Source organism: Anarrhichthys ocellatus, unplaced genomic scaffold, assembly GCF_004355925.1.
Source record: "Anarrhichthys ocellatus isolate YVR2014 unplaced genomic scaffold, GSC_Weel_1.0 scaffold1, whole genome shotgun sequence".
Lineage (NCBI taxonomy): Eukaryota > Metazoa > Chordata > Actinopteri > Perciformes > Anarhichadidae > Anarrhichthys > Anarrhichthys ocellatus.
In genome coordinates, this window is record NW_022280031.1 from 7077477 (window position 1) to 7100916 (window position 23440).

General features: G+C 40.4%; 1 protein-coding gene across 2 annotated transcripts; it reads left to right on the top strand.

Moving 5' to 3' along the window:
- Nucleotides 1–606: 606 nt before the first annotated feature.
- Nucleotides 607–20708, top strand: LOC116382851 (sodium-coupled neutral amino acid transporter 3-like). Of its 2 annotated transcripts, XM_031846233.1 has the most exons (16): nucleotides 607–2515; nucleotides 3455–3487; nucleotides 3671–3764; nucleotides 3963–4078; nucleotides 8092–8165; nucleotides 9541–9633; nucleotides 9819–9900; nucleotides 12189–12271; nucleotides 14117–14175; nucleotides 14565–14711; nucleotides 15491–15570; nucleotides 15939–16039; nucleotides 16649–16773; nucleotides 16894–17038; nucleotides 17358–17461; nucleotides 18984–20708. In XM_031846233.1, exons 1-16 carry the CDS (start codon nucleotides 2211–2213, stop codon nucleotides 19086–19088), a joined length of 1746 nt encoding a protein of 581 aa, XP_031702093.1. In that variant the 5' UTR covers nucleotides 607–2210; the 3' UTR covers nucleotides 19089–20708. The 2 variants fall into 2 exon arrangements, with proteins under 2 accessions (XP_031702093.1, XP_031702102.1); XM_031846242.1 differs by lacking the exon at nucleotides 3455–3487.
- The last annotated feature ends 2732 nt before the right edge of the window (nucleotides 20709–23440 follow it).

Below are 23440 nucleotides of genomic sequence, written 5' to 3' on the forward strand. Positions count from 1 at the left end.
GCGTATTGTCTTTGAATGGCTCCCCCCAACCTCCCCGTGAGTTGTAGACTATCTGAGTGGCAGTGTGGTTCTGTGCAGTGATTTGTCCTTCGACAAGGGCCCTGCCTCTGCCATTCCTACCGTCAGCAACCCTGCTACAACTGTGCATGAATACAGGATACTGGCATTTGCTGAATCCAAGGTGGCGTCTTTTCAACTAGAGCCCAGTGAAATACCTTTTCAGCCTCTCGAGTGGTCTGGCGAACTACAGCCAAGGGGGCCCCAGCAGTATAATGATGCCTGGCACAATAGTAGCACTGTTCTCCAACCCGTTCCCAGGAAACCGCACAACATGTGCCATTGTGCACTGTGCTTTGCTGCCCAACCACGTTGCCCGGCTTTAGCCAGAGACACCGAGAGGCTTGGCTGTGCAGCGGAGCTCACAGCAACGTGGTTGGTAGGACAGGTTCAGAGGACTGCAAGACGAAGACCAGGGTGTATTCATCGCCTCACACAGCGTTTGATGTGTTAAAATGATATTACAGAAAGGTACATTTAAAAGGCCAGTCTGTGAAGCGGAAGAGGCCTGAGGGAAAAGGTGAGTGGTTGCCAGGAATGGTAGTACAGAAAACCCTGAGCGTTGTTCAGTTGAACCCTCTTCACTAAAAGAGAAAACCAGGAGAAAAGTGACAAGCAGAACAATGAAGGCACAAAGACGGCTAGAACTGGTTCGGAGCTGGTCCTAGCTGGTTCTTCTCTTTTCATCTGGGGGTTCAAACATTTGTGCGTGTTCCTCCTCTATGGCCCCCAACGTGCTCTCCATTGAAGCCCTCACTGCTGTTTATGCAGCAGAGCAAAGGAGATCGTTCAGGGCCTGCTGGATAGGGGGCTTTGGTCAACTGCATCCAGGGGATACATGTCCTCACAAGTCAGCTGCTCAGCTAAGACACCACAGCAGGATGCCCAGGAAATAGAGGCCTGACGCAAAGCCCAGTGTGTCACAGTTCTCTGAAAGCCCAGTTTCCTCTCAGCCTAGACCTGTCAGTTGATGTGTCAATTATTCATTGGATTTGCCCAAAAGTCAATTTACTGTCAACTCTATATTTTGACTAACATAGCTGGATTTTGTGTTTTTACTGTTGATTAGCAAAGTGAAAATGTTTGTTAGTCTCACGGTCATGCTGCTCTTGTTTTTCCACCCATTCATATTTACAGTATCAGTATAGTAAATGGTATTCTCAGTATAGACACAGTTTAAATTTTTGTGGCAAGCTCTAAATGGGGTCAATTGTGAATTGGTGAATTGGGTCAGAATCTTCATTTGTTGTCAGTCCGATTAAGCCACAACTACAATATGTAATTTAGTCACTTAAGTACTTTAATAGGTTTGCAAGGTGTATGTTTTCCATCTTGACATCCCTTTTGTTAGAGTGATGTGTAGTTCAGTCACGTCCCCGTTGGGCCTTAAGGAAGATACAGACTCACTTTAATGCCCTCAGGATGGCCTCCGTTATCTTCTCACGTGCCTCTTATTGTTGGAAACTAGGACTGAAAGCATTGCTAGTGCCAATGCAGTCAATGTCAATTTGCGATTGAGCTGGACTTGCTATTATAATTTTCAAAATAAATGAATTATGATCGCCACATATATATGGGTACATACATGAAATCTGACCTCTGCATATTACCCATCCTCAGCATTTAGGAGCAGTGGGCTGCTGTCAGTGTCTCGCTGCGATACTTCATGTGGACGATAGGAATCGGGAATCTAACCTTTAACCTTGTGGTTAAAAGACGACCCGCTCTATTCACTGAGCTACAGCCGTCCTGGTACCCAAGAAAAGCAAATGTTATGTCGAGTCTCAAGCAACAGTTACAAATTGTTGCAGAATCTCCAAAATATCAAGAAAAGACATATTTAATACAGAGAATAAAGAAACGATAGGTCCCTGCTAGTCTGGTTCATTAGACCTCTGCTCAGGTAGAATGTGGGCAGAGCTATGCTGCGTATTAAGTGAGGTTATTGAACTCCATGCTACAATAAGAAAGATCAAGCTGCAATTTGTTCCACCCTAGCAGTTAAGACAAAGCCATCAGGAGAGAGAGGGAGATTAAGTCTGTACACCTTCACACCATCTTCAGTAAAAGGTCCAATCAGGGCCTTCAATGTTCATATTTGGTCTGTTTACAAGTTTCTAATTAAAAGATGAGTTTATTGAACTGTGGTATTTATGCTGTATAATGTCCATTCAAAACCACAAATCTCTACATTTTGTGATTTCTCTTTTTCCCCCCACAGATCCCAGGAAAAATACCTCAGAGCACCTTTCAAACACTCAGCCTCATACACCTACACATTTAAACAGACTCATTATCACATACACACGCAGGCACCACAAGCAGACATGAGTGAGGATAAACCAGCGGATTCTGTGGAAACTGCCCCTGCTGAGGCGAACGCTATTCCTAATGGAAAAGGCCACGAGGAGGAGATCACAGCATCGGCCAAAACACCATCTGCAGAGGCCGGTGAAAAGTGAGTATAATCCTCCTTACTTCGTTGATCGCTTCAGAATTACGGTTGTTTATTGGCAAGAATCTGGCGATACAATACATATCACGATACAGGGGTCACCATTCAATATATGCAGATATATTGCGGTTTTCTAAATCGAATTTGTAGAAAACGTGTAAAAACACCCACCATATACAAACGTTTTTATGCAGTCAGATCATTGGGATCTGCATATCACAGTGTAGCACCTGTAACATCCAACATCATAACACTACCTTTTGTGCAATCTGAGCCCCCGTCTGCCACAAATCTTAGCATGTAAAAAAACGATTGTTGTTACAAATAATAACAATCGTCATTCTCTTTTGTAAGGCTGTTCTTGCCACTATTCAAGCGAGGCGATTTGATTCACCGGTTGCTCTTACTTACCAGAGGCCTCACATGTTTTCTCTAATGCGTCACACGTCACATTTCCCCCTGTGTGCTAACACAGCATCAAGTGAAATAGGATAGTTGTCATGTGTAGCATGCCTGTGCCTGTTCCTTTACTAATCTTCATGTTTACTCCTTCAACACGAGAAGGACCTGACTCTCTCTCTTATAGAAGCAAGATATAATGTGCAATATTTACCTGGAGTTACGTACAAATCAGATAAAAGTATCATACAAAATATTGGCTAAATGGAAGGCCTCGATGCTAACAACACTCATTTTTACCGGATAACGGAGATAGCTAAATGCTTAATTGTCATGTCACTGGTTGTCTAACAATGTTTTTTTTGTGTCTTCTTACTATGTAATAGATTAGTTAATTACAATCTCTCTCTGAGATACACATGATCATTTATAGATAATCCCTTCACTGCATTATTTGCCTGATTATATAATGACTGAGGGTGTTGTTTTTCCACTTTGTGCTCTCGCTGGGTGATGGATGGACTCTCTCTACACTGCTTGTAGGGTAACTGTACCCAACAGTGCCCAGAATGATAGGTATGCTTGTTGATAAGGAACAGAGAATATGTTCGTATTGTAGTGTGCATCTTTTACACAGTAATGGAATTATTGTAAACCAGAGCCTGTTCTATAAAAAAAGAAATTACATAGTTTATGATGAGTATTGACTGTTTTTGTTTAATGTAGTGTTACTGCCTTGACAGTATTTTTTTCCATTAGTACCCACAGAACTGAGAATACAGAGGCCAACCTCCCAGAGAGCCAGGACTTCTTATCGGGCATGGAGGACAAGAAGACCCCTCAATTTACAGATGTAAGTTCAATATTCCTATATCTATATATACAGTATATACACATCTACATCTATATATCTATATATACAGTATATACACACCTACATCTATATATCTATATATACAGTATCTATCTATTTATCTATCTATCTGATAGATAGATAGACTTGCATGCACTAACATGTTTATTCCTCCCCCCTGTCTTGCATCGGTTATAGTTTGAGGGGAAAACCTCGTTTGGGATGTCTGTCTTCAACCTTGGCAATGCGATCATGGGAAGTGGAATCCTAGGACTGGCGTACGCCATGGCCAACACAGGAGTCGTCCTGTTTTTGTAAGATATTCAAATGCATTAGATACACTCAATATGTAACTCCATGATTTCAGATCGGTGGAGTGACTGACAGTCTCACAGATATTGTCTGACTTATTTTCTTCCCGCTTTCCAGCGAAGGTCTGAGTCACACATAAATAGCACCCAATTGTTTTGTAATTGTCTTGTAGTCCCTGGTTATGACAAAGAGGCCGATGACACAGGGCACATTTGTTTGATAAATATAGGCCCAGATTAATAAGCTACTGGCAATCATTTACTCGCGCTATAAATAGCCGCAATCGTAATCAAGGATGCAAAAATAACCAGATTGTTTCTGTGTGGTTGATTCTCTGCCTGGAACCAGTTGGCGTATGTGCTGCACATATGAGGGGCTTAACGTATAAAAACCTCTGCAGCAGCATTGTCTGTCAGGATAAAGACTTCATAGTCGACTGCAGCTTTCAGGTTGAACATTTCTATTTTAATGCAGATGCTTTTTCTACCTTATTTAAATTCACTGGAGGTCTTCTGACATTTGAGCTGCAGTGAGTGCTCACAGTTGTTTTGGTCTTTTTATGGTATTTATCGACAATAAGAAAAATACAGAATATCTCCAGCCCTTAAAGCTTATAGACTTGTAGCATGCTTTCAGGAAATATCACACGCATCACCATTTCATTGGGTGTCATGTAGTGGGGTAGCTTCATCATCAGCACTTTTGTTGAACCATCCAATCGGTCTCAGATTTATCCTGCCTGAATTTTCTGCCATCGGCCAGACCGGATCTAGTCGGTTAGACCTTTCTCAAGTATTGATTTATGGTGGCTGGATTCTGCATAAACATGCAAACATGAAGCTCTGTGGTGGAATATAATTCAAACTTGGTGGTGATATAATATCGGACTGATGTGCTCTCAAAGGTTTGCGTGCTCATTTAGGTCTTTCATGCGTTCACTGCTTCTAAAATCTTCACTTTTTTCATGAGGTTTCCAGCTGTGATCCGTCTTTTTCTCAAGAATAATCAGGCTGGTTTTTCCAGAGGGTAATCTCACCAGATGGCACTGACAACATCAACACTTTCCCCTGCTCGGTTCCTCGTGCTGTTTCGACACCTCTTCCTGGTGGTGCTAGAGATTGTTCGGTGTGCGGTGCGGAAACTGTCTGAGGAAAAGTATTTTTCTGACAAAGATTTAAGCCCTCCAGATTTATATTTCTTAGAAAATGCAGGCACTGCTGTTAACTAAGCATCCCTCAATTGAAATTACAATACAGAGTATTAGTGAGAGGTGAAGCAATCTTTGGGATGTTTGTATAAATCTTGGCTTGGTTTTAAGTGGATTTGTAGTCATGGTGAAAAACTTGATGCGCTCTCCCTTTGTAGGCCAAAGGCAGTTTGTTCATTTCATACCAAACTCAACACAACATAATGGTGAAAGCATATTCATGCTACCTTTCATGATTCAATCAATCTGGGAGTAATGTAAAGCTAGGTTTAAATACTCCCCAAGGACGTGATTTGAGCTCTTTTCCAAGGCAGTCATGTCAGGATTTATCTCACGTGTTAAAGAAAGCTTCTTATTTTGAGCTGAGTTGTGTGACTGTGGCTTTTCACGCTGTCTGCTCTTTGGACAGACTGAACTCTGTGTCACTGAACATCAATGTCTTCGACACCAAGACAGGAGCTGAGTTGAACCCCATTTAACTCTGATGAAAACACGCAATCTACTCCTGTGTGCGAATTGATAGTACGTGACTGAATGCAACAGTTAGCGTGTAGTTTTCCGTCCTGTTAGGGATGAAAGCTCGTGTCTTTGTGTGCATATCTGCACGATCTTGTATCAAACAATGGAGTAGGTACTGAGAAATACAGGCAGGGTCGGTTACAATTTTACTTTTTTTTCACATTGGACTCCAGGCTGGTGTTTGCCTTTTTTCTTTTTTTCTTAACAGTGTCATTCTGAACCTTAGGTTCTGCTCCTTAAGGGGACAGGAGACCTAAAAATGAGGCGACCATGTTTGCTCAAACACGGGGAGGTAAACAAATGCAAAATAAACACCAACAGCAAAATAATATGCCTGTTGCTGAGTATTTTTTGTCATATGGGTTGTTCTCATTTATCTCCACTGATGGGTCGTCTGCTGAACCTTTTGTGAGGGTCGATCAGTTCACTCCACATATGTCCACATTTGTTCATAATCGTCAATGTCTTTTGAATGATAACCATACAACTATAAATGTATTCTCAAAGAAATAAAATGAAGAGTGATGTTGTTAGTCTAGATTTTGGAATGTCTTTTGTTTCACTTTCCCTTTTGGCCCGATGTTTCATATCACACAGAGTTTTGTTGGCGGGTGCAGAGGCTTCAGCCGGTCAGCGGTCTTGGCCCGCGAGGAATGCAGCGGGGTGGAAAGCTGTGAGCAGAGCTACAGTTACCCAAGTGTGTCAGTCTGTCTGACTGTCAGCAGATCCGTCCTCCCATTGCCACTTGACTAACTAAATCCTCCACTGAAAGTCAGCCCAACATTCTTTCACATAGTATTACACCCCCCCCCCAAAAAAAAAACAACCCTGTTAACTGGCCAAGAGTTGAAGTCCAGTTGAAAGACATGCAGCCTGGCTTTTCCAAAAGGAGAGAGGAATGGAGTGTGTGTGTGTGTGTGTGAGAGTGAGAGAGAGTGCTAATGTCGCCAATGGCAACAATAAAATTAGAAATAGTTGGAATGAGGTGGACTGGGTCAGGGAAAGTTAGTAGATCAAGGACCCATTCACAAAACTTCCCCATGCTGTGGATTCTTACAAAAGTCTCACTTATTAAGTGATGATTCTTAAACACCTCCACTAGAGACAGATGTTAAATCCAAGTAAAAGATGTAGCTTGTGCACTTCATGGGCTAATTTAAGAACAATATCCAAGGAACCAAACAGAAATCCGATGATCAAATACGCAAAATAATTTAAGGTAATCACTACATCAGTACTATTTATTTTCAAAAAGCGTACAGTGATCAAGAGTCCAAATGGCAGTGGGTCCAGCAGGCAGGCAGGCAGGATAGCAGATAGCTTGCAGGTAACAAGAAACTGAATAGCAATTATGATGATCTGACAAGGAACACGAGGAGGGGAACTATGTGCAGAGTGGCTGACGAGAGAATGAGATGCAGGTGAGGAGGAGGAGGACGGGGAAGGCCAGGCAGAGCTGATGAGGAAAATGGCAACAGGTGTGTAGGTGGGAGGGGATGCCAGGTGAGCAGGACTGGCAGCAGAGTCTTAGGGCATCTGGTGGACGGTTGGAGGATGGCAGATCTGGGGAGTGAGAGGAGGGTTCATGGCCTGGGGGAAGTGAGCGGGAGCTGGAGACAGGGACAGAGAGCCAGGACAGGCAAAAAGGACAAAGACACTAAAGTCCTCATGCCAAGAATGCATGAAGAGGAATAACATGTAAAAACGGTTAATATGAGTTTGTGTGGCGAGTCTATTCCCTCTTGAGGAAACAACTCTATTACTGAAAATAGAAGGAATGACTGTTGTTGATTGACGTGGGTTATTCCAACACTGATGAACAAAGATGAGAAGATTAATGTTTACAGAGGATTTTCCCTCATTCTGTCAATCTCAGCATTGCGTTGGAAACGTTTCTTTTTGAAACTGTCCATCTGGTGTGTGTGTGTGTGTGTGTGTGTGTGTGTGTGTGTGTGTTTGTGTGTACGTGCTTACTTACTGTGGCAGAGGGCAGAGAGGCTGATAGGGCAGCCTCCTTGTCTCAGCTTGAGTAACAATCCAGGCTAAAGAGCCACAGGGACTCTGCTCTTCCAACACAATCTATGTACCGGCATGCAGAAAATGTATGCCTATGCTGCAGCTGTATAAATAGCCTGCAGGGTAATGTGTGCTGTAAACATGTAACATATAAAGTCGTTGAGAAATGAGAATTCTTGGTATAATGATGATTAAAATTGAGTTTTTTGCAGGTAAAAGAAGAGGCAGTAAGTAATACTGTCAGTAATGTCTGTTGTTGCATGTCTGTTTCAGGGTACTTCTAACAGTGGTGGCAGTCCTCTCGGCGTATTCCATCCATTTACTGCTAAAGTTGTCTGGCATTGTAGGTATGTATGCAGCCTGACAACATGCATCTTCTGATTCAAGGATTCATGCAATGTATTATCATTTGCATTTAAATGCAACCAGTGCATTTCCATTCAATTAATACCTTGTGCCCTGGCTGCTTTCTAATCGACATGTTCAAACTATACACAGTCTGCTGGAACACACTGAGTGTTAGATAGAACAGGAAACTATGGCTTCCTGCTCTTGTGCCCAGATAAGTGAGACCCAGACTCAGGTCAAATAGCAGCAATCCAATACATAATAGGACAACAACATCAGATTATTTATTTATTAACAAGGCAGCATTTTGGTCATGGTTTGTCAGTTAATTAAAGCATCTGCAGCTAGCAGTGACCACTTCCTTTATTTTAAGTTGAAAATAATTAAAAAAGATAAGAGTCTCAAGTATAAGCCTTGCCTGCGGATTGTTCCAGGACCATGGAGTATATTGGAACAGGTTTGTTTGGCCAGCCTCTGCACTGATAGAAGGCACTTTAAACAGAAACCATTTGCGTGACCTAAGATCTTGACTACATTGCAAAAATAAACACTTTCCGTTTAAGCAAGTAGGAGATTTGCTGTCTTTTAAATGTGTGTACATCGATGCCACGTTATTGCTTACCCAATGGTAGCAGTGAAAATGAGTGATGGCTTGTATGATATCTGATAGTGGTTTGAGCTCTTTACCTGCACCTGACATCATATATCATCATATACAGTATATCTCATCCAGGTATGACTTATTTCTTCCTATTATTTTGGATGCCTCCTGAGTTGCTTCAGGTTAAATTCCAAACAACACTATTAAACCTCCTGTACGAATATTTTCAATAGTGCACAGATAGAAATTGACAAAAGGTTTTTGTAGACATTCCACATTTGTTATCTCATCTAAGAAAAGGTGGCATTTGCCTCTGTCTTTTTCAGAATACAGTCAGTGCTCTTAGACCAATTTATAGTGTTAGAAAATCTTTATGTTGAGGAATTAGAAAACTATCCACAACCTCGACAGAAACACCATCTGTGTAGGTGGTGCTACTCTTTTTTTAATCATTGATCACTTTTGCTTTTGCTCACATTGACGGGTTATTATTAGTGCACTTAAGGGAAAGCTCTCTCATCTCTCTCCTGTAGGACTGTTCATTGTCAACAAAGGTGGTTTTATCTGCAAAATAGCCAAACCTCTAAATTACCCTCTAAAGTCAGATATGATAAGATTGCAGTGTGTCAACACCTAATACTCTATGACCTGCTGCACAACAAGTTGTAATGTTTGACCATAATTAGATTTACATTCTCTTTACAGTCCTAGACTTTGTTAGTATGGATTTAACACATTGATAAAATGCTTTTTATCTGGCTTTTGTGGCTCAGGTATTCGTGCGTATGAGCAGCTCGGCTACAGGGCCTTTGGTACCCCGGGGAAGATGGCGGCAGGTATTGCCATCACGCTGCAGAACATTGGAGGTGAGGTCACACTGCCATCTGTCCGCACACTTACACACTTACACACTTACACACTTACACATTTATTAAATGTCTTCTGACGTTTCTGGGATAATTGTATTATATGATTAGAAGCTTGGGAGTATTACTGTATAATTAACCGTGTAGTTGAATACTAACTCATCGTTTGTATCTCCTTTCCACAGCCATGTCCAGTTACCTGTACATAGTCAAGTCTGAGTTTCCGTTGGTCATCCAGGCCTTTCTGATGGTGGATAAACCTGAAGGGTGAGTGGTCAATACATGACATAAAAGTTTTCATTCATACTATAAGACTTCAGATCCTTGTGAGAAAATCACTGGCAAAAAATAAACAAATCAAACATCAAATACTTAATTATTTCACTCAACTTCACACGAAACAATATCTTTGAATTTGTAATCCTGAAGATTTCAGTCCTAGTTTATTAGAACTGCCCACGGTCCCTGGTGTTAATAGCAAGTACAGTTTAACACTACAGCAAACACTCCTTGAGCTGCTACTTTGTCAGAAATACAACAACTGGTGTATCTTTCCTCGGCGCTGCCAAAGAAACTTGATTGAAATAAAAGTAATTCTACTCACTTGAATTAATGCTTGACATACATCTGGATCAGTGTCACATCTGTAAACATCGCCATGCCTCCTAACGGTTAAAAAGTAAACTGCTCATGATAAAAAAATTGTAGTGGGCATCCCGCCACTTCACTATGGGACCTTATGCCGCCGTCCTGTTGAGGATTTCAGCCTCAACAAAGAGTTGTGTCAGGCTGTGCCAGTTGGCGGGCCTGGTGATGCTCAGGATGTAGGGAGCACCTGGCGTGAGAACAGCTGAGATAGCGACCTTGGAGAAGGAGAGCAGCACAGCCACTGACAAAACACAGCTCGACTCCACGGCTGAAAACGTAAACCACGGGATATCACTGGCCATTGCAGGTGGCCTCAGAGACAAACAACACTCACTTCTTTGGATGGGATTTCAAGTGTGATGTTACCCCCTTACACATTAACCCTTATCCCAGTTAGAGCCTCTCTTCACCTACTTTTCATCGTTTGTGAGAAGTATTTGAGGAGGAAGGGGGAGAAATGGGAGTTTATTATAAAAGTGCATGAACTGCGCTTTCCTCAATCTATTACGTGCTACCACGTTTGCTCGTAAATGTTTAGATTGATGTGTCCCACTACATGTAGTCACTATAGAGGGGATGGACTGTGACAACATGTCCACAGTGTTTTCTGGTGTCAGCTCTGCGTTCTCTGTTTAGCAGTGATCTGGGACACGGTCAACAATCACTGTTTAGTTGAAATGACAAACTAGATTGTCCCAGTGGCATTTCATCCCGTCAATGGGTCCGTGTTTAGATTGCAAAACTGTACACGGGGTGGACAAAATAACAGGGACACCTCACAATTTGATGCAAGAAAATACAATAGCTCTGCAACTAATACTACTTTATAATAGAATATGATTATTAACAGTGTCATAGATTTTAGTTCAACTCTGTGATTTGTGGTAGTTTGTTGTCTATTTGTGTCTGTGTGTGTGTTGCTGACCCTGGTCAGCTCACACGCACAATCACTTAACACCTGAGGCTGTCTGTATGCTTGTTCAACCAGTCAACTTATCAGAGAGCCGCTGGTATTTCAGTGTAGAGAGTGTTACATGTATATCTGCTTATCAAGCTTCTATTACCGTTTGTGGTTATTAGTGATTGTGCATTTGCGTGTTTGTAAAATATTGTATGTTTTTGTGTAAGTGTGTATCAGAGTTGGTGAGATATTGTGACCCTGGTCCAGATGGCCGTAGGGCAGGATGACAACAGGATAGATGAGCCTCTTTGTCTTTGAGAAGTGCGTGTGTGTGTGTGTGTGTGTGTGTGTGTGTGTGTGTGTGTGTGTGTGATAGTTTTATTAAATAAGAATTTTTTGACTCACCATCAAAAAAGTCTGTAAGATGTTTTGACCATTCATTTCGTGTATTTTATTTTTCATTTTATATATTTCATAACATTTTCTTGAAATTGTATCTCAAAGCCTGGGTTATAATTCTCATTTCTGCTGTCAAATTTTTAAATATTTAGTCTAAAACTACCATGTGTAATGTGTGTGTTGTATTTACGTCTCCTAAAAATATTCCTGTGAACAACACAGAGGACATGACCTCTGTGTCCCAGCTGTAGCCACAGTTCTTAGTGTCCAGTGGTCCAGGGAGGAAAGAGGCTTATTTTTTCCACTCTAGATATTTGATTATACAGCGACCAGTGATTAATTCGTGTTCACTTCTGTTCAGCTGTGAATAAAAGTACTTGGCATCGTTGTGCAGGTATAAAATAATCCTCAGTCAGTAACTGCTTTTTCCACCATGTAAGCCTTATTTGTGTGCACCTAAGTTTCTAGCTGTTCACCCACTTTCCCCCCCTGTGTCTTCTCAATCAATATCTGACACAGTGCAAATGCTTAACATGATTGAGATTGAGAGGAGTGTTTGAGCCGAGTAATTCTAAATCAATACCTTTAATTCTCTTCCTCTCTGCAGTGAATGGTACATGAACGGGAACTACCTTGTGATCATTGTATCTATTGCAGTGATATTACCTCTGGCTCTCATGAAACAGCTAGGTAAGTATATCACGTCCTCCTCACAGTGGGATACCCATATCATTAGTGATTTACTCTGGGCTTACCGGTACTTTAAAGTTCTGTGTTGTGTTACGTTTTGCACGAATCGGTTAAAGCCAGACTATGTAGCTTGCTGAATGACAACTACGGGATTATCTTAAATGCTGGACTACTGTTTAGCATTTAGCAAAAATGCTAAACTATTGCAACGGCATCACAAGTAACATTATTGATTCTGCCAACTGACTCCGAAATGTGTGTTACCCAGCAATATTTACCCTAAGTTTACTAGCAGTATCCACCAAAAGCTGCTGTTGATGATAGACGAGTAACATGAATCCAACTTTTCATTGTTAAGAAGAAGAATGTGTTTCTTTCGCTTAAAAGTTGCAGTCTTGCTCTAACAAATGGTTTTGTAATGTTAACACAACTATACTACTATTAATCAAATTTTAAATACTTAAAGTCCTCAGATATGAAAATATGGGAATTAAGCCATGAATATTGTTTATAAAATGTTGCCTTTGCTTGCCAACTTACTTCATCCCAACGTCCTGCAGGGCTAGAAGCAGTAAAGGAGCTCATAGAGGTTTATGTGGTGACTTGCTCAAGGACACTTCAGCCTCAAGGCTCGGATCTTGGTCTTGTGCTTGAATATCAGTTTCCATAACTACCTTTAATCCTTGATTAGGTATTTTAAGAGAGGTATTGCAATGTTTTTTATTTTAGAGCTTCCATGTTAGAGCTGAGCTCCACATTTTCACTGGCAGAGAGAGTCTTTCCCCTCCTCCTCTCTTCTTCTTTCCGTGGCCATTCCCACTGAGATGTCCCTCGGTACATGGCTTGTGCTCCTGCATCTTCAAGTCACACCTGAATTCATCGTGTAGACATGCCCGACAATTGCCAATACACTGCGAGACTGCAGAGGGGTTTACTCTTTCTAAATTAATAAGCCTTTGCTGTTCTTTTAACACACACAAATCCAATGTGTTTTCGCAAGTTTGGTCAAGAGTCATGTGGGTCTGTCTGCATTTCAGCGCTTTAGATGAGAAAGTACATGAAACAAAACAGATGGAAAGAGGAACAAAAAAGCAAGGAGAGCCAGTTTGGAAGTGAGAAAAGGGGGCATATTGGCTGACCTCTGCTGAGACATCAAGGACAACAGAGCCAGTCGGTGCAGTTAGAATCCAGTAATGAGCTCCGTCTCCCAGCACATTAAAGGAGCAAAAAGAGTTGGGAAGAGACGTCTGTATCTTATTGAATGAATATTTTTTAGGTAAATCAACTACAAATACATGAATAGACCCTATTTAAATCATTAGGTCCTAAAAGTTGGAAAATGCGCTCATAGCCGAAAGTTATTCTCCGTCCTTCGATCATGTGAATGAGTCCGAGCACGAGACTGCACCGAGGCCTGGGAGGTGAGGTTAAAGGAATCGCTAGTGCCCTTGCTCTATGGGCCCCCATGGATGCGGAAGATCACTGGAAGATGTGGGCATTTTCATCAGAACTGCTCCATGCTCCACTGAGCAACCTTCAGAGGGATGAACGGGGCGCCGACGCCGTATCAAGTTCTCTTCATAAATCCTGGCTAGCGCTGTTAGCACCGTTAGCTATGAGACACTGGCTGAGGCGGCATCATGTTGAGAGCCGTTCAGAGGCAATTGAAATGCTCCCAATCTCGTATGTTGCACTTTTAAATCAGTCTAGTTCAACACAAGGCTTGAAGAACATACAACAGAAGATACAGTTCAAAAGGAAACTTTACCTCACTACTGATTAATAATTAGAAATAAGCAGCATTTGTTTATTTTCAAACCCTAACCCTAAGCATTTGTGTTTTAGGATACCTGGGATACACCAGTGGTTTCTCCCTGAGCTGCATGGTTTTCTTCCTCATTTCGGTACGTCCTTTATACCTACATGTAAACTAGGCATCATGTCTTGCTTCTTGTTTCTTGTCTGTTGGCAGAAACATCAAGGTAGCATATTCACATGGACTGGGATCAGTCCATAACACTTTTTCCCCCCTTCCTACCACCTCTTTAGTATTCCCTACTCTCTCTACTCATTGCCATGGACTAATGTTTGCATGCTGCGGTTCCAGGCTGTGTTGGTTCTCTTGTCTTTCTCTGACCTAGATTTGGCTGTGCGATCTGTAATCCACGCATCACTCTCTGTCTCTGTCTCTCTCTCTCTCTCTCTCTCAGTACCATATTTTCAGCCTGTCTTTATGCTAACTGTGTCCCTCAGACTTTGTTGCTGCTTAACGCCTCTCCTCTGCACTGCACAGGTCATCTACAAGAAGTTCAATACCCCGTGTCCATTTGTGGACTTTACATTCAATAGCACTGCCACTGGGCTGAATATCAGTGCCATGGATCCTGGTGAGGCGCCTGATCCTGCCTGTATTCCCAAAATGGCCAACCTAAACTCACAAGTAGGTTTTTTGCACATGATACTCGGTCTGAAACTGCAAATCCACCTCCACTGTCATGTTCACTGACCGCCACCCACTTATGTCATAGTCATCTTTAGCATGTTGCCAGTGACGGTTCACAATCCAAGCATGGAAATTGCACTTGGTTTGAAGCACTCAGGGCTTTTATCAAGCTGTTAATGAAAGACAATAGTCTGTGATTAATGCAAGGATCAAAGATTGACCGTGACCCCCGACCTGTCTTCTCCTGTTAGCGGAGGAATAAAAATTGCTTTGACATTCTGTTGCTTACAGTGAGATCATCAAGTTTGCTCTTTGTTGGCCAGAGAGATGGGTAATGAATTAAATGGGAAAGACCTAACAATTCTCTCAGTACCCTTATTTTGTACACCCAGTACATACATTCACAACAGGAAAGTACTCTTGAAGGACTCTTAATGACAGCTGGATGTTTAATTTGTTTTATTGAAACAATGTTGTGTTCCAGAGCATTTGTAAATACTGACCGGTTGTTCATATCAAGTCTTTATTATCCCTCAAAGATGTGTGAGACTTTCCTAGCACAGACTCAAAAGACCAATCCCTGCTGCTCAGCAGCTTACAAGTAAGGCATTCTTAAATAGGCTAAAACTTGGCCCGGCCCAAGTTAATCACAGGGAAACAATTAGCTCTCTGTGATATATCTGAGGGAGTAATGGGCAGTAAAGCGGGAGGTTGGTGGTAAGACGTCTGGGATGGCGCTGCTGTATCTATGGTGACCTGTTGGGGTTCATTTTCAGACTGCCTACACCATCCCCATCCTGGCGTTCGCCTTTGTGTGCCACCCCGAGGTCCTGCCAATCTACACAGAGCTGCGCAAGTATGTTCTTATGATGGAAAAGTCCTGCTAACGTTTGAACAATAAATCAGTTGCATAACAAATAGGAAAGGCCTGATTTGTGCCTGGCTGATCATAACCTAGTCACATGCACTGCTTTCACTTTATTTTGAAATGCGTTGACACTGCTTGTATGATGAGGCATGTCGTCAGTTAAAATGTATCATCCTGCCTGTTGCAGTTTCCTACACCTAAAGAAGCCCCACAACTGAAAATTGTTGTTTTTCTTCAACTGTGCTACATGCTTTCTGTATGACAGTGGATGCCCTGAAGTTATATGTGCGTATGAGTTTATGTTTGTATGTGTATGTGTGCGTGTGACATCACATGGCAATATCTTCTGATTTCAGTCCCACCAAGAAAAAGATGCAGCATGTGGCCAACATCTCCATTGCAGTCATGTACGTCATGTACTTTCTGGCTGCCCTCTTTGGATACCTAACTTTCTATGGTGAGGCCTGGTCCTCCTCCCATTGCAGAGCATTATGCACACCTATCTATCAATCTGTCCGTCTGTCCGTCCATCCATCCATCTATGTATCTAAATCTGTGTATCTATCTATCTATCTATCTATCTATCTATCTATAAATATATCTCTATCTATCTCACTGCGCTTCTTAATTTATTTTTCCATTTACGTTGATTGTTTTAATTTAATGTCACAAGGTTATCAGCACAAGTCTGAATCACTGTGTTGTAGCAGAACAGTCATCCTGAAGGCCATAAAACTATCGTGATGCATTTCCCCCCTCTAGTGGTCATATTGTAGACCTTACATTAACCAAATATACCGCTAATGTAATCCACTGCAATGAAAAGACATCATGATTTATGAAGGTTTTATTGAATACAGTAGCATTTACCTATATTTAGGATGTTAATAAAGCATGATTTTTGCATTATTGTTATCTGTATTGTTTTAATATATACCAGTTAATATTAATATTTGACTTGTATTATAAGTATAACTTTATTGATTAATGTTATCACTATATGAGGAAAGGACAAGTGTTCTTCCTTCATTCAAACTCTATTTTCTTTTTTTGAAATCTCTTTCAGGTGAAGTGGAACCAGAGCTGCTTCACACCTACAGTCGCATTGACCCGTATGATACTTTGATTTTGTGTGTGCGTGTGGCTGTACTCACTGCTGTCACACTCACTGTACCCATTGTGCTCTTTCCTGTAAGTACAATTTTAGCACCTCGAGTTTACACATTGGCTCTCTTCCGTAAAGTCTTGAAGTTATTTTTTTTCACGCAGTGACAATTGAAAGTTGCTTCCCTTTTTTTCTGTTATAATCAGGTGCGAAGAGCAATCCAGCAGATGGCATTTCCCAACAAGACCTTCAACTGGCCCCGTCACACCGCCATTGCCTTCGTTCTGCTCACTTTCATCAACCTGCTCGTCATCTTTGCTCCCAACATCCTGGGCATCTTTGGGGTCATTGGTAGGTTGTAGCAGCACTGGCTGGGACATTTAGACAGACTCAGTTACTAGAAGATGCACCCTGACAAATCCTGAGTATAGCTTCCATGATCTCTTTAAAGCCGATATATTAGCATGTATGCATGTATATTCATATTTATTTTATACATGCAAGTAGATTATTATGCGTGCAATTTATTTCCCTTCCATTTCTTCTGATTTCCATATCATCACTACAGTGCTGTCAGACTTGCAGCAGCACTTAATGAGAACTGAAGGGAGTGAGAATTCACGGAAAATCTGTTTCATGAATCATTTTCTGCTTTTTGTCTGCTTTCCAGGTGCCACATCTGCCCCTTGTCTCATCTTCATATTCCCTGCTATCTTCTACCTTCGTATTGTTCCCAAAGAAGAGGAGCCAATGTGCTCTTTCCCCAAAGTCATGGTGAGCATCCCATGAGAAAAGACATGAATTTAAGTTCAAATTAGTAACTTTAGGTTGTGTTCGGTGAGCATGACAACAATGACATTTGTAGACAGTAAGACAATATAGATAAATATAGAATGATTAATGTAACAGGTTGCTTTATATATAAAGGGTAGGTGGATATAACAGTATATACACCGTGCTTAGATTTGTAATGTAAAGATTTGTAATTTGAAAATCTATATTTCATTTTTTTATTTATATGGTATAATGTGGCATTGTTTTAAATTCTGTTCCTGCGCATTGTTTTTTCATTGACTGTTATTTTGAGTTAGTCGCAATTAATCAAATGTAAAGAGAAACTTAAAGGGATAGTTTTTGTGTTTTGAAGTGGGGATGTTTATGGTATACAGTATATCCATTATCAGTGTATTTCTCACAATAGATTAAGATGGTCATCACGCGCTCAGTTTGGAGAAGCAGACAGGAGCACTCAGCACGGAAGCAAAGCCATGTACTGCTGTGGACTATCTATACAATCTATATCCATTTAAGTATACTCTATATTTGGAATATTTTCTGATGGGAACTGAAAGTGACTTATCCATACTGTACAGAGCATAGATAAGTTTCACTTTTAGAAATGGCTGTCAACAAGATAAAGCGGTGAAAATATTCTCAGTATGGCGTACACTGAAAGGGATATTGATTTTTTTTTTAGTTTAGCCTTTCTCCTGGGCGGCTAAAGTATGTTTTGCCGCTGATCCTGTCCACAGCAGTACATTGCTTTGCTCTTGTGTTGGTATTTCTGTCTGTTTCTCTAAACAGGGAGCATGCGGACCATCATCTACTGTCGGTAATACACTGACTATAAGTACCTCCTACGACCCAACTTCAACGTATCCAAACTATCCCTTTAACTGCATTATGATGTTATTAATTTTTTTTAATTCTCACAAATCAATGTTTGTGTCAACCAAAAATAAATAAATAGTATTGGTTGGGATTTTTACTTAGAATGCACCAATCCAACTTTTTCAGTCCCAATAGCAATACCTGGGCAAAACTGAGAACCAGTGTTTATTAAATAAGATGTACGCCTCACTTTGTGTGGAAGTAACTGGAATAATTCTTATATGTGTAAGGCAACAGTAGGCTTGAATCAAACATTGCTTTCCTAACTTTGTAAAAAAAAAAAAAAAAAAATGAAATACAAAGATTTAAATGTACTGAATTGTTATTTGTTTTAAATAATTATATTCGATATCAGAGTGGCATATTGTTAACAACACTCAATCCAGCTATTTGAGTCAGTATCGGACCCATATCCGATGTCCGATATCAGTATCGGTATCGTTGCGTCGCTAATATTTACCTCTACAGACAAAAATGTCTCATTAATGCCATTCACGTATTCAATGATATACGATAGTTACTGTTAATATCGTGACGCTGTCTAAAAAGGATGTGATACGATAATCTCTCTAGCCCCTGTTCTTTTGTCACTCTCTTTAACTCATTCACTCCTCCTCTCTTCTAGGCCGTCTGTTTTGCTGCGATAGGCGTCCTGTTCATGATAATGAGCCTCAGCTTTATCATCATTGATTGGACATCAGGCAGCAGCAAAGCCAGCAGTGGTCACTAGGCACCACCTTCTATTTTGTTTTTCAGGTTTTATATTGTTGATTTAGATCTGTGTTGTGATGTTAAAGTTTTTACTTTGAATTATGTTTGACGTTGAACATGCCCTACTTTGACCAGTGACTGCAGATCCAGGCCGGTCTACTGACTGGAAAGTTGATCGTTGAATTTACAAAATTGGCCACGTGCATAAAGATTAATGTTGACATTTGGAGGCTGTGCTTTGTGAGATGGATGTAAAAATGAGATAAGTAACAACATAGAAAGCAGCTATCATTATACACCTGTCCCTGCGTTGGTTGGGATCAACTGCTATCCCTGTCTGCTACTCAGATTAGAGTAGACTATCTGAGGCACCTCCATTTTAACTGTTGACAAAAATCTACTCAATGATGGACAATTATTAATTTATTACGTCTATTATTATTATTATTATTATTATTATTATTATTATTAAGTTATTTGAATAACTACATATTTGTCACTCTGTGCAACTGCAGATGAAAGTGGTGGTAAAAGCTATTGCACAGAAAGAAAGATAAGTTAAAGGAATAGTTCAACATTTTCGGGAAATACGCTTAAATTTATACCACTCTCAATACTGTGTACAGCAAATTTGAAGTTACAGCCAACAGATGGTTAGCTTAGCTTAGCAAGAAGACCGGAAAATGTTGAACTGGTTTTTTTTAGTGTGTGCACCCTGTCGCTCCTACTCCACTAACGTGGTTATTTTAGGGTTTGGAGTTGTCAACATTTTCGCCTCTGACAGAGCGGGGTGCTAAACCACACAGACAGTATGTCGTAAAGTGTTGTGAGCACATTTATCAAAACATTCCGACACAATATGATCAAGATGTATATTTTTATTATGAATCTCAGAAGATGCAGGATGGACTGATGACCTGATCCTCAGCTCGTCATTTCAGGTTAGGAAGGTTTTTAAATGACTTGGCAGTCCAGATCACCACATAAAACAATGCCTTGTGTGTGCAGTTTGTTTTTCAGTGTTACTGTGGTGCAAATGAAAGAAAGAAATGGTATACCGAAGACCTCATCAGTTGGATTGTACAGATCAAAGTGATAAATTAAATGAAAACAAAAGTCACTGCTCAGTGTTTGTAATGATGGAGGGAAGATTTATTTCCCTGAAAGATGTGTTGTTTCTGAACATTTACTGGAAGTAATCAGAGATAACCAAAACAACAACAACAGGGTCACTTCACCATGTGGTTAGTAACAGTTTGGTGTCTGTAAATATTTCTGTGTCCAGCACAAGCTGGATCCCTAACAGAAATGACAGACATGGGATGACTGTCTTTAACAATTTTGAAAAGTTTGTGGTTAGCAATAGCACTTTCCGCTGATAAGCACAACATCTTGTTGCCATTAATAAGATTAAACACAAGCAAATGCAAATCCCATAATCGATAGATGTGATTTAAGGGCATGTCCCTTTTGTATAACTAAATCGTTGGTGATGTAATCAATCTAATGTAGATAATGAGCAATTTAGCAATGCATCGATGGTATCATATGGATGTCTTCTCAAACATTACTTGAAATGTTACGGTTAGTTTTCCTGTGAGCCCCTGCTGCCATTCGTTTCCTCCTCTGGTCCGTTCTGTAGCTGAAGCCACTAATCGGTTGGATGTACTGGTGTCCGTGTCGTTTAAAAAAGAAAACATGGCTCCACTGTATTTGAACTATATAAGCATTAGTGTTGATAAACCTGGACCTATACTCTGATCAAGTATACTTCTAGTATTGCTCTCCTGCCATTGATAGATTAACTGTTGTTTTGAACTTCATGTTTAATGTTTATTTGGTTGAATCTGATCCAGTGATGAAAAAAGAAATCCTGTCAATGATTGATTTGATGTGAGTTCCTTTTCTTATATTTGTCTTTTACAGTCAGTGGCATATCATAAGTGGTAAAGTTTGGGTTGTTTCTGACTTCCTTGCTGCTTGTTGGCAGACAGTAACTTTTTAACTCTGAGTTGTTAGTGAGCTGGTGTACTGGCATATATTTCAATATATTTTTTTATGATCAACTCTGTTACACCAGACAACAGTGAGTGCCGTGAGGGTAAGTCAGTACTGTCCAGTCAATTGGTTAAAGAAACCTCTTTTAATCCATTGTATCTAGATATTTGGTTGTCTTAATGTAAGTGTATGCAGAGGGAATCATGTGAATCAGCCACTGGGGCGTAACATAGTGTTTGGTGTTGTTTAACCAATGCAAGTGTTATACGTATTTATCCCCAACTTCCTGTTCCTGGTTTGACCTTGGTGAGTTTTTCAATGGTGCACATGTAAACCTCACAACATGCAACAAAAATAGAAATAAACATGAAGCAACAAAGTGAGGGGATACGCTGGGTTAGTGTTGGATACAAGATGATCTCTGATGACCACTTTTTAGAACTCAGTGTTGTTAATCTCCCTCTTTGTGTGATTTATTGAAATGTGTATGATTGAATAGTAACATATTAAATATTTGCCAGCATTTATAAATACTGTATATAAATGCATATCCTTTATATTCTATATGCATATCTAGTTTGTACAATGTAGATAGCTATTAAAGTTTTAGTCCAATTAAAAATATAAATGTAATCATTTGTCCTTCATTTCATGTTGATTTTCTTGTATCTCTTTGATGCTGGCAGTTATTGTACTGTAAACAATGTTGCAATAAAGATAATGAGGTAACAAATGTTGATCTCTCATCTGTCAGATATGGCCATCTGGAAAGAGGATATCGAATATGGACAGATTTTCAAGACTATTCTTTGTCTTTTATATAAATCGTTAATTCCACGAATGATGATAATAAAAATAAACATCAACGAAAAATGTTAACAGCTTTAAATGGATCACTGCGGCTACGCTGTAAGCATTATATAACCCGAAAACATATTGTGCAAAAAGGACACTGCGATTATATGATTAACTTTTTTTAAATATTTTATTCATGTAATATTTAAATATCAGTAACACTTTGTAAGACAAAAAGGTGTAAGAAAAGGGAGTTGTTAATGTGTCTCCTGAGGGTCAGAAGCTGGTCCACAAGGTGACACTAAAGTGCTGTGGAGTTATGTTATCCTAAAGGTAGTTACAGATGACGTTGCAGATTAAGAATAAACATATTTTCCTGTTAAACCTAGTAGACCTACAGTTAGTTAAAATGGCTCCATCTCTCAAGCAGCTACAACATTAAAATGATGTTTGTGTATTACTGCATCAATAATAATAAATTATATTTCCATATCAATATAACATTTTAAGAGGGGAGATTCTGCAGTATTCTTACTTTTATATGTTTCAAGAGGGCTACATTTAGCCATTCATATTTTTTTTGTAGCTAGTAAAATACAACTTTGAATGCAGTACTTTTACTTGTAATTGAGTGTTCTTACACGGTGGTATTTCTACTTTTACCTACGTAAACAATCCTGTTGTACGTATTAAAACAGTAGGTTGTGAAAGGGGGGGCATCCGCAGGTACACTGATTAATGCTGCTGGCTTTAACCCCAAAATGTAAACTCTTAAAAAACACCTTTAATCTCTCTTCTCAACTGTAGAATCACATAGACCCCAGATGTTTCCACTTGAGGCAGTATAATTCAGGTGAAACTGCACGGCAGCTCTTGAATGAAACGTCTTCCCCGCCGTTGACTACATTTCCCATGAGGCACTCGGAGTGGGCGTTTCTTTTCTGGTGAGGGCTGGCCCTGGCTGCTGCTGTGGAGTCGGGAGGTGACGCCGGCGCTGTCTCGCTGTTTGTGTGTCGGACGGAGGGGAACTTCACGGCGGTCTCCGGGTGTGGCTTCAAACGTGATAAATCTCAACGCGGGGAGAGAATGCGCAACAGTGATAGGGATTTAAAAAAACAACCAAAAAATCCTCTCCTTTTCCTCCTCTGAAAAGCGGGCAGTGTGTGCCTGGTAGCCTCACTGGCAGCGGGAATCTGTGTGCTCGCTTTTCAACAGCTGGAATACTTTTGTTTTTTTTTTTGCGCTGAACTTCTCGTGTGTTTTTCATCTGCTCTAATGGTCTGCTGTAGGAACTACCGAATCCGATAAAAGTCAACCGTCCACAAAAAGTTGCTCGAGATTTGTTTTCGGGACAACTTCTCCGTTCTCATTAGAGACCACCACTGCTGGCCTGATTGACTGAATAACCAACGAGTGTTTGGGAATTTCATGCGTTAGAAATCCAAGTTCACGTCGCAGGAGGAGACTCCGTCACGTTTGATCAAAAAGGGAAGCCGCCTTTACTCAACTCCAACCCTTGTTTTTAGGGGTTTTGTTTCGGACACAGCCCATAAATATATATATATATATTTATATATA